This window comes from Zophobas morio, unplaced genomic scaffold (genome assembly GCF_036711695.1).
Source record: "Zophobas morio isolate AGI-343-1 ecotype UQ-CSIRO unplaced genomic scaffold, CSIRO_AGI_Zmor_V1 ptg000017l, whole genome shotgun sequence".
Classification (NCBI taxonomy): domain Eukaryota; kingdom Metazoa; phylum Arthropoda; class Insecta; order Coleoptera; family Tenebrionidae; genus Zophobas; species Zophobas morio.
Window position 1 is genome coordinate 14,035,881 of NW_026972122.1, and position 11,494 is coordinate 14,047,374.

General features: G+C 31.6%; 2 protein-coding genes across 2 annotated transcripts; both read right to left on the bottom strand.

Annotated features, from left to right (window-relative positions):
• Positions 1 to 347: 347 nt before the first annotated feature.
• On the bottom strand, positions 348 to 3,981 carry LOC135130599 (cytochrome P450 4c3-like). Its single transcript, XM_064058004.1, has 8 exons — positions 3,759 to 3,981; positions 1,840 to 2,040; positions 1,592 to 1,777; positions 1,168 to 1,541; positions 1,040 to 1,108; positions 810 to 981; positions 584 to 757; positions 348 to 527 (listed from the first exon to the last, which is right to left on the bottom strand). Exons 1-8 carry the CDS (start codon positions 3,916 to 3,918, stop codon positions 367 to 369), a joined length of 1,497 nt encoding a protein of 498 aa, XP_063914074.1. The 5' UTR covers positions 3,919 to 3,981; the 3' UTR covers positions 348 to 366.
• A 2,310-nt stretch (positions 3,982 to 6,291) lies between these two features.
• On the bottom strand, positions 6,292 to 8,306 carry LOC135130598 (cytochrome P450 4d2-like). The gene is made up of 8 exons (XM_064058003.1): positions 8,136 to 8,306; positions 7,881 to 8,081; positions 7,643 to 7,828; positions 7,173 to 7,579; positions 7,041 to 7,109; positions 6,789 to 6,960; positions 6,556 to 6,729; positions 6,292 to 6,503 (listed from the first exon to the last, which is right to left on the bottom strand). Exons 1-8 carry the CDS (start codon positions 8,293 to 8,295, stop codon positions 6,343 to 6,345), a joined length of 1,530 nt encoding a protein of 509 aa, XP_063914073.1. The 5' UTR covers positions 8,296 to 8,306; the 3' UTR covers positions 6,292 to 6,342.
• Positions 8,307 to 11,494: the final 3,188 nt, after the last annotated feature.

Here is an 11,494-nt window from a genome sequence, read left to right on the forward strand (position 1 = left end):
TTCAAACAATTCAATTTTCCATAGTTACCGGAGCAAACTATGAAAAATAACTACAATTTCTATGACTGTAATTTCAAGTAAAATTTCTAGAGATGCCAAAGTTGTTCATTTTCAGGATTTTCAGCAAGAGAAAGTAAAACGTTGTACGCGGCTCGCTTGCAACTAGCCTTTACTGGGCTCACCGGATTACAGGGCTCGCTCCTACGTCGCTCGCCCTGCAAACATTCCGGCTCGCCCGTAAAGGCTAATTTACTAAGCTTGCCACGTAAATAACTATTATTATTATTGTTTGGTTGATATATATATTTTACGGACTCCTCTAATCTGTCGCATTATTATCATTCAAATTATTTAATATTTTCAAATTTATTTTCTTAATGCTACACTAATTTTAATTCCGTTGGCCGATTTTAAGACTGTTTCAGCGGCCAATTTTAAAACGTGAGTCGGTGTTGCTGGTTTTAACTCAAATTTTCTTATGATTTTGGAGATTGTACTCTTCATTTCAAGCATAGCAAACTTCTGACCTGGAATTTCATCATAACTTTTATTAACTATTCATTGTCAATTTTGTCTAACTTGCCAATGCAGTTCCTAGGTCCCGCGCTGAACGGTATGAACGCGTATGGTTTTTTACCATCGATATCGTCAAATCGGCTTGGATTAAATTTTTCAGGCTCTGGAAAATACATAGGGTTCCTATGAATCCCGTAAGCAAATATATTTATGGTTACATCTTTGGGAATTATTATGCCCTCTAGAACAGAAAGTAAGTATAATCTGAAATATAGAAATTTGTATATGCGTACTATATTCAACAGGTTCATTTGTTTTTCTTCCATAGAAAGGTACAGTTGTGTACATTCTCATAGCTTCTTTAATTACCTGTTCCAAATATCTCATACCCTGCAAGTCTGCGTGAGTTGGAGAAACATGTAAGTTTTCTCCAAACAAATCTATTTGTTCGTTCAAAACTTTGGACTAAAATAAATATCATTTTTAAATTTACATGATGAAAAAATACTAAAACCATATTTACTTGAACTTCAGGATGATTTGCTAAACAAAACAGTGAAAAACTTATTGCCGAAGCCGTCGTATCATGGCCCTAACACAACAATAAATATAACTAGTAAATTTTATAGCTAAAATATAAAGAGTAATTACCTCAAACATGAATGTATCGACTTCCTCCCTTATCTCTTCTTGAGTAAGTGGTCTTCCGTCAACTGTAGCGCCTAGTAACAAATCAAGAAAGGCTAGTTTACGTTTAATTCCAATGTTATCTTCGTCTTTTTCATCATTAGATTGATCTTTTAGTTCGTTACGTCTGCTAGTTATCACACTGTTTGTGTGGCGGTGCAAAATATTAATGGAATCTTTTTCTGTGTAATAATTTTGGCTTAATGGATAAGTAAGTTTACACATCTGAATTAACGAAAATGATTTCTCAATAATTATTCTGCACATTGCTTTGACGCTTCGCACATAATCGGATTCATCATTCTGTTGAGCATTGATCTTAGTTCCCATTGCGGTTTCTAGAAATTTAGTTATGAAAATGTGTTATGACATTCTAATTTATATATACCACAAATTATATCCAGAGTACAAAGAGTAACAAGTGGATAAATATCAACACTACTTTTACCAACTTCCTTTTCTAATTTTGTAACCAGCTTCTCGCTACCCGATTCAAACACATCTATAAACTGTTCCAAAATTTTAAAATGAAATGCGGGGGTTAAGATTCGTCTATGTTTTCTCCATTTGGGTCCTGACGAAAGAGGATAATTTAAATATATATTTTTCTTATAAGTAACGTATTATTCAACACACCTTTACTAGTTAATAAACCCGTGCCTAACCACGGTTCTAAAAAGTTATAATCATCACTCTTGTTGAGAAGCCGCGTGGAACTCAGGACACATTCAAGAAAGTCATAATCAGAAACCAATAATGATTTGTCTAATGGACCAGTGTCGAATTTGACTATTCCTCCGTAATTTTTAGTGTGCTTCATAAAAATATCTAGAATCTCTAAAAAAAAACTAATTATTAACAATAATTATAAAACAACTTCAAAAATATCGATTAAAATAATAAATAATAAATAAAACTAAAACCAGCAGCAGAACTTAATACTTTAGAATCGCTAATAAATAAAGTGTAAACATTAAAAAGAAACTAAAACAATGTCTCCGTCCGCATAAAATTCTAAAGATGCATCAAAAGAAGACTTTTCAGCATTGCTGAGGTAATCGTGTACCTTATCTTTTAATATTTGTGATCTACCTATCTCTACTATCTACCAAAACAAACTAACCTCAATTTAAGTCAGCAAAACACGATTTCAAATACAGATCTGAAGCTACTAAACTCCGAAACATTCTCATACGGAAGGCAGGAAAAATATAAAAAACCTCTACATAAATAGCCTTCCAACGAAATTTTAAAATCAATGCATTTTTTTTAAATACTACATAGCAATGAGTCCTGGCAATAAAACTAAAATATGATAAATAGTGTAGATTGATGAAGCTGATATTGTCTTAATTACATTCTTGTTGTTATTGCTATTGCCATAGAAGCACATTTAAAATAATGTTCAGTTTTAACTTTTAATTACACCGTATAGAAATTTAGACCGTAAAATCAGGAGAGAAATAGAACATTTGCTCTCTAGGGAGAGAAATAGAACATTTGCTCTCTAGGGCGAGAATTAGAATATTTGCTTCCTATGGAGAGAAGTACATAAACAAATTTAATTTACTAGTAGGAGGCAACAAATTCAGTACAGCAGCTTCAACAGCATCACGAATTTCTTGCGGATCTTTGTTTTGCATTTTGATCGAAAAAAAATCGCAGTTATTGTTTACAACGTTTTTTTGATGTCATGACAAAGGCTATTATGATTACCATTTTATTAATCATATCATCTTTTATCAGTTGAAAGCCCAGCTTCGCCTCGTGTGCTAAACTGTTTTTTCGTTGGATAAAATTCACTTTTATTCACTTATACCACAAAATGCTATTACAAGATTGACCTGTAATTTCGAATATTTGCAGCATCATCAGAATTATTAATCGCGCAGACTTTAGCTTGTTTCCAAGTATCTAAAAGATATGAGCTGTCAAACATTTATTGAAAACAAAGGTCAATTCATCAAGAAAAAAATCGTAACAATCAGAACATTATATAAAAAAATGATAAACATAATTTGTGGCTACTATATAAGAGCGTTAACTGTTATTGTATTATACAAGAGGAACAATATTACACCCTATGATTTTTTAAATTTGACACAAGTGAAGGCCCTGGATACAGAAAATCTGAAAAACGTAGGGGGTAGTTTAATACACTATAACACTGTTATATCACAGCAACAAATTCTGTTCTCATTTTCTTATATAAGTAGTTGTTATATAACATTATTATTATGCTGATGTTATATAACTGTAATACAAAATTGTTTTGTAACGTCTTGCAAACTTTGTTATTACTTTGTTGCAAAACATTAAAATAACAACAATATAACCTTGTTAGATTTTGTTGTATTACTCTTACAGTTTGTCTTGCTTGGGTAGGTATCAGGTGCAGATAAGAATTTTCATAACGTAATGTTCAACGTTCAATACGACAACGAGCATGCTCTGATTCGGTGTTTCTGCTAAAGCTAACTATTTTCGGAACATACATATCAACATTTTTAAGTGTGGCGTTTTATGTGGAAACAATTATTTACCTTATTGCTTACCTGTTGTAGATTTAAATTCCAACGTATTGCCAAATATTGGCAATGGAGGAGGTCCAGGAAAATTTTTGTAAAAATCATTGTTTTTGTTCTTCAGACGATAATACAGTATTAACAAGCTTCCTATTATTACGGAAATAAACACTTCCACTATTGTTACCATTTTAATACAAATAGAGTTAACACCAGTAATCTGTTGTAGATAAGCCACGCATAAGAAACTGAAATTTTAGTGATAAACCCAAAATATAACTACGTGTGTATTTTATGAGATAAAAAATCCCCACCAAGCTGAATTTAATCGAAAATATTATATATTGAGTGCGAATGTATTATTATCGGTAAAAACTGCGACAAAGAGATATCAAAACATTATGTAAGAACGAGTCACTGTCACTTGTAAATATTAAATTATGCGTAGTTGTTATTTTTAATAATATAATATTAATTTTAATAACATCCAAGATAATTTTTTTGTCGATGTGCGACAATTACAATTTATTTAGCAACCAAATGAATTAAGTTTAAAAATATTATTTATGTATTTTTGCAGGTGTAAAATATTGCAAGTCTATATAAAATGTCACACACCACATCTTCTATAATGTACTATTGTAACAGGGTAGATTGTTTTTAAAACCCGTTCAGTTGATAACTGTCTTGATTGTGGGTACGTTCTGCTAAAAAAATTGTCAGAAATTTTGAACGACACTTTAGTGTTGAACATTTAAAGAACATTTTTAGAATTTCGGGGTTTTTCAAAATTTGATACAAAAACATTCTACAAAAAAGCTATAATTTAAATTATTGGAAATAGCCAGAAGGTGGAACAGTGTAAAGATAAAATGAGAACACTTTCACTAATTCTTTAATTTATAACTTAAATCAACTTTCTGTCTCTCTTTCTGCATAACTGTTGTTTTTATACTTTGCGAACGGCACTACCGAGCCTCTGAAAAATCCAGTTTTCTCGCAAAATAAGCTATTAGAAGGTACAAGTAGCACAATTTTGTCGCACATTTTAAATGAATTGCCTTCCAGGGAATTAAAATGATGTAACAGCTTTTATTTGTTACTCACTTGTAAACATCAATTTACCAAGTCACTGTATTCAACATGAAAATGTCACTTAACTGGCTATAGCTATAGGCTATAGGCTATAGTAAAATTTTTACAGGCTAGCCAGTCAAATTTTTACAGCCCTGCTCGTGCTCATACAGCCAGGTATTTTAAACATTTTAAACTATTATAAGTTAAAATGACAGCCAAAATTGATTCAGGCAAATTTTTACTCACAATTGCTGTTTCCTCAGTAATATACCTTCCGCCACACTCATTTCAATACATCGAAAACGATAAATCGAAAAATCTAAATGACAGAACTAGACAACGCAATAATTGCTATGATAAGTACCATGCTGACGTGCGTTTCCAATACGTCTAAAGCTCATACGATGTTTCTTCAAATATTGGACCTTCTAAAGTTTTTAATAGTTTATAATAGTTATTTACAAGTAAGAAATAAATAAAATATTGAACAATACACGCAAGGTAACGGGTTTTTACTGGCTCCAGAAGGTGAGTAGCTCGCCGGCGGCTCGCCAGTCATATCCTTCTGTCCGCCAGTAAAAAACCCTTTTACCATGCTAGTAATGTTAAATACTATTTATTAGTGATCCAACGAATCCTTTTATTTTCACCGTCGATTGTTGAAAAGTAGACAAGTTGTTTTATTTAATGGTTTACACACCATATTAGCATTTTTTAAGGACACCCTATGTATTTTTACAAATTTGAATACTTTACGAGAGAAAAAAAAAACAAGTTACCAGAGCTAAGACTTTTCTCAAGATATTTACAAAATTTCAATATCTCTATCCTTTCTCAAGATATAAGGCTGCGGATTATTAACTGGGACACCGTAAAAGTAGAATTTAGCGATTTTTATGCAGTCAAGTCTTAATTTTGCAGAATTCGATTTCATGGTTTTATGTTACATTTTGACATATTTTTGCTTCCAGAGCGTAAGCTATTAATAATAAGGTTCATTGGATGAATGGCAACTTTCATGTTTTCTCGACGTTTCATGACCCCTCGAGTACGAAAAAGTGGTCTTCCCTTTCTGTCTGTCTGTCTGTCTGTGTCTATTTTTATTATGTTTACTAAACAAATAATCTCCGAAACTACTGGACCGATTTTTTTTGTATGTATGTTAAGAATTTCATGTAAATGGTAAAACGCTAGCGCTAACCAAAATTTATGTGATCATCCCCACCACAATGAAGTGACGTCATCTCCGAAATTTACAATAGTAAAATAAATGTTATTTAAATTAAACTAGAACCTTAAATAAGCCCTAATGCGCAGTCTTCCGCCAATAAATCGTTGGAGCACCTGCATCATCTTATATCATATCAATGTCTTATATAATTATAGTTTTCAACACTTAAATGCTTTCTGCTTAAACACGCAACTGTTTTATTCTCCCTTTCATTTTTTTTTGTTTGTTTTCATATCAGTGATTATAAAATATTGGTTCTACATTATCGTTAAATTTATGGATATAAAAATACACGATACAATAAAATCACTGCCTTAGACACAGACTAATTTTAACTCCATTTGCAGACTTTAAAACTGCTTCTGCTGCTAGCTGTGGTTGAAATTCAGGCGATGCTGGTTGCAATTCAAAATGCCGAAGAATTTTGGAAATCGTACTTTTCATTTCCAGCATTGCAAATTTTTGTCCTATAAAGTTATAAATATAGAATTTAAAAAGTTTGTTACGAAAGGTACAAACCAATACAGTTTCTTGGACCTGCACTGAAAGGAATGTAGGAATAAGGATGCTTGCCATCAATTTCTTCAAATCTGCTTGGATTAAACTTCTCTGGATCCTTAAAGTGTGTTGGATCTCTCTGAATTCCAAAGGCAAAAATCATAATTGGAACTCCTTTTGGTATAGAAATACCATCTAAAATATATTTAAAAATATAATATATATGAATTATACACAAATCTAAATTTTCATACTGAGCTCAATTTCTTCGTCTGTTTCTCTGCCATAGAAAGGTACCGATGGGTACAGTCTCAAAGTTTCTTTAATAACCATTTCCAAATATTTCATACTTTGCAAAGCTGCATACGATATATGAGGACTTTTATGTTCACCGAATAATGTTAATTGTTCTTCATATGCTTTTTTCTAAAATAATTTATAATTTAAATGCTGTGGCGTGCTGTACCCACATAAATAATCCGCTAAGACTATATTTGGGTACGTACCTGTACATCAGCATTATTTGCCAAACAATACAATGCAAAGCTAATTGCAGACGCTGTAGTATCATGACCCTAAAATAAAAAACAACAGCGGTTAAGTAAGCAACTGGTATTAGGATATCAGTAAACACGTACCTCAAACATAAATGTATCAACTTCCTCTCGTATTTCTTCTTGTGTAAGTGGTCTTCCATCTACTGTGGCTTCCAAAAGTAGGTCTAAAAATGCCTTTTTGTTTTTGTATGTTGTAATCTCATAATCGTCAACACCATTGACGATATGTTCATTAACCGGAGCACTATTTTTTTTCTTGCTAAGTAATTCTTCGCGTCTTCTTCTTATCACATTATTAGTATGAGTGTGTAATACATTTAAAGCCTTTTTTTGAATGTAATAATTTTGTGTAAGTGGAAATGTAACATCCGTCAATTGCAGTAAGTGGAATGAGCGTTCCATTACAATTTTGCACATAGCTTTCACACTTCTAACATATTCTGAATTATCATCAAACTGTGCATTTACTGACGTCCCCATTGCACTTTCTCAAAAAAGATCAAATTACTTAATTAAATTCTTAAGCCACGTCATGGCGCAAATTTACTTACCACAAATTATATCTAATGTACACAACGTCACAAATGGGTAAATATCGACACTATTTTCACCTATTTTGTTACGTAATTTTTTAATTAATTTATTTCCATTTGATTCGAAAACGTCGATAAATTGCTCTAAAATTTGAAAATGAAAAGCTGGTGTCAAGACCCTTCGATGTTTTTTCCACTTTGGACCTACATTTATCTCAAAATAAAGAATTCTACAAAATCGTTATAATCTGTTTACCGTCACTTGTAAGTAAGCCTGTTCCTAGCCAATGCTTCAGATAATCATATTCATCCGATTTGTTCAGAATTTTCGTGCTACCCAAAACTACCTCCAAAAATTTGTAATCCGAAATTATTAGCAATTTACGTATTGGGCCTAGGCAAATTTTGAACACTCCTCCATATATTCTTGTATATTTTAGTAAAACATTCAACACATCTGCAAACAACCAATAAAAGTCATAGGAAAAATTATTCGCCACGTAAATATTACCTGCTGTGGATGAAATTTCAAAAACATTACCAAAGAAAGGAACGGGCGGTGGTCCTGCGATTTTTTTAAAATACCCTTTATTTTTGTTTATTAGCACAATAAACCATATAATACAACAAATCACTAGGAGTGAAACTAATAATGCCCCAAAGGAAACCATTATGTGAGGTGTACTTTAATCTGATTTGATTTTTAAACAGTAGCAGCTTTATATAAAAATATATTGTCAAAATTATCCCAAACAATGACGATTACCATAAACTGTAGGTCAAGGCCCACAATATAATGGTGTGTTATCAACGAAATTAATAAAGCTGATATTAATTTATTAAATATCAGAGTTAGTGTCTATGCTTATGTAATATTCGAATTTATGTTGAAATTAATAAAAATATTAAATGTTTTTTACTTCTCGAGCGTAAGCGAAAGAAATTTTGGAAATAAAAATGTGGATCTTCCTCGTTTTTCTGAAGTAACTATTCACAGAACGCAATCTCTTTTGGAGTTCCTCCAAACCAGACAGTTTTGGTCGGCGTGCTGAATGTAGAGTCTCCTCCAGTCCAGGATAATATTGCAATTCCATAAGTCACTTTTGCTTTCTTTGATGTCAAGTACTTTTGTATACTAAGTATATATTATCTTTTAAGCGAATCCATCGGCCGACTCTCGACTTTTACATTTTCTCGACCTTTCATGACACCCACAGTACGAAGAAATAGATCTACCGTTTCCGTCTGTCTGCTTTGCCGGATTTTTATTAGACACATAATCTCCGAACGTAGTGAGCCGATTGTTGTCAAATTTTGTATTTATATTAGGAATGTCTTGTAGATGGTAAAACGCTAACCAAAATTTGTCTAATCATCCCCATCAATATTGTGATGACGTTACTTCAAAATTGTACATAGTAAATAGGTTTTAGGACCTGCAGCTTATAACTCTATATTGAGTTTGTATCCGAAATATCCAGATTTTTTGAAAAAATTTCAAAATTATAAAACAACACTTTGAATGCTTTGAAATCTTGCAGATGTTGTAAAGTTATGTTGAACATGATAAATTTTTAATCAAAATACATTTATTTATCGCCTCCAAAAAATTGATGACGTCAGCTCAAAATTTTGACGAATAAATCCTATGTAAAATCTACAAAATATGATGATATGTACTTGTGATTTATCAATCTTCAGATTTTTTGGATCTGCTTATATAGGGTGACTCAAAATATAATGAATGCTTGAATTTATTTTATTGATTTAATCAGGAACTATAACACCGAATGCTTTGAAATCTTGGAAATGTTTTAAAGTTATCCTAAGCATGGTAACTTTAAAACATCTCCAAGATTCCAATCAAAATATATCTGTTCATCAACCCCAAAAAATTTATTACGTCATCTCAAAATTTTGCCGAAGTAAATCCTATCTAAAATCTACAAAATATGATGATATGTACTTGTGATTTATCATTCTTCAGATTTTTTGGATCTGCTTATACAGGGTGACTCAAAAAAATTAATAAATCAGTCAATTTATTTTATTAAATAAATCAAGAATTGCAAAAATGAATGCTTTGAAATCTTGCAGCCGTTTTAAAGTCACTGTAACCATGGTAAATTGTTATTCAAAATAAATCTGTCTATTCCCTTCAAACAATTGATGACGTCATCTCAAAATCTTGCCAAATAAATTCTACCCAAAATGTGCAAAATATGATGAATTTTTACTTGTGATTCACCTCAGCATTCATATTTTTTATTGATCAAATTAAGAACGAGTCAGCCCATTTTCCCGAAATTGTAAAAATACAAACGTCTTTATTTAATAAGAATTATTATAATGATATTCAGAACATTTTGTCGTTTGTAGCTTACTACTTAATAATTTTGATTCTCTGTTTTGAGAGGACGAACTCATTCAAATCAAACTCATTTCTACGTGACATTCTTCCGATGTATAAACATAAAAATTTGTTGTTTTTCTTATCGAGGATAACGTACAGTGATGGAGTTCCGGCAATTTGGTACTTTCATATTTTCTCGATATTTCATAACCCCTCGACAAGGTCGTAGCTAGGGGGAACAACGTTGGGTTTATGTAATAAGAAATGCACTGTAATACGTAAAGTTGTTGTATGATAATAAATAAAATCTGCATGAAAAAGGTAAATGACACTAATTAGTATGATTTTTAAAATCATTGTCTTTCTGTAGTCACATATTTTTAAAATGTTGTTGAAATAATACATGAAATTTATCAAATTATTTGAAAAAAGTGTAATGTGAAAAATATAAGTAGTAATAGCAAACTAAGTTTAGATGCCTGAAAAATGTATAAACAAAAAAAGAAAAATTGATAATATACAAGTGTCTAACGTGATAAAGAAAATTAAACTGCAAAATACCAATATAAAAATTGTGTTTAAATTCTAGGAGGAAGAATGTGAAGGTCCGTACTTGTCAACAGCTATTGCTATTGCAAAAGAGTTAATCCCCTGCCGAGTTCTCCGTCCTGATTAGGCTTGTTACTGAGAGATACACGGCGGGGTTAATAAACTAATGAAAGAAAAAGATCTTTCTGAACGAGTGCTGAATCATTTCTCAAATATTTTCAAATCCGACACAGCACATTAGGAAGTACGGCAACGTACCCGATCCACTTTGGGGTACTGCAAACCATGGAGGAAAGAATATACAATTTTCATTCGTCCATGCTGTAAACTACCCGCAAAGTTACGTTCCAGATCAGTCCATAAAATTCATATATTTCTAGCGCAACTTTATACATATTACAAGTACCTAAGAAATATACGTCGTATTGTGGATAAGAAATCCACAATCACAGGTCAAAATATAACCTCACAGGAAACAAACACCATTTTACTGTAAAGATACATCTAAACAAATAATTGAATTAATAATTTCAAGTATTTAACAGACTTTACGTGTTTTGAGATATGAAAACTTCGTAAACTAGAGACTAAAGTATTGGAAGTATCTACTTTCATAGTTCAGTACGTCGAGATATGAAAAGTATTTAAAATACTAGGTGAAATACTTGAAGTAAAGTACTTGGCAAGATCAAGTACTAAACTCAAGTACATTTTACAAATACCCCAAGTATCAAGTACTAAGTACCTAAATGTAAAACTAGGTAAAAAATACTTAAAGCATTATTTCAAGTACTTTTACTGCAGTAGTGAACAGTTCTGCTTTTATTATTTTAATTATTTTGGAGGAAATTATTTTTTTCTTTAAATTCTCTACTGCGCGCGTTAGAATATTCTATTTTCTACTAATTGCCACCTCAGGCTGTTCTTCAAGTTCAATAATAAGTTTAAAAAGTGACACGGCGGTATGT

Excerpts from the sequence above, each read along its gene's own strand:
- LOC135130599 (XM_064058004.1), bottom strand. The coding sequence starts at position 3,918 with ATGGTAACAATAGTGGAAGTGTTTATTTCCGTAATAATAGGAAGCTTG. Across the intron at positions 1,778-1,839 it reads GGGTTTATTAACTAGTAAAG|GACCCAAATGGAGAAAACAT; the intron begins GTGTGTTGAATA and ends CTCTTTCGTCAG. Across the intron at positions 1,542-1,591 it reads TACTCTGGATATAATTTGTG|AAACCGCAATGGGAACTAAG; the intron begins GTATATATAAAT and ends CTAAATTTCTAG.
- LOC135130598 (XM_064058003.1), bottom strand. The coding sequence starts at position 8,295 with ATGGTTTCCTTTGGGGCATTATTAGTTTCACTCCTAGTGATTTGTTGT. Across the intron at positions 8,082-8,135 it reads TGAAATTTCATCCACAGCAG|ATGTGTTGAATGTTTTACTA; the intron begins GTAATATTTACG and ends GGTTGTTTGCAG. Across the intron at positions 6,730-6,788 it reads AGACGAAGAAATTGAGCTCA|ATGGTATTTCTATACCAAAA; the intron begins GTATGAAAATTT and ends AATATATTTTAG.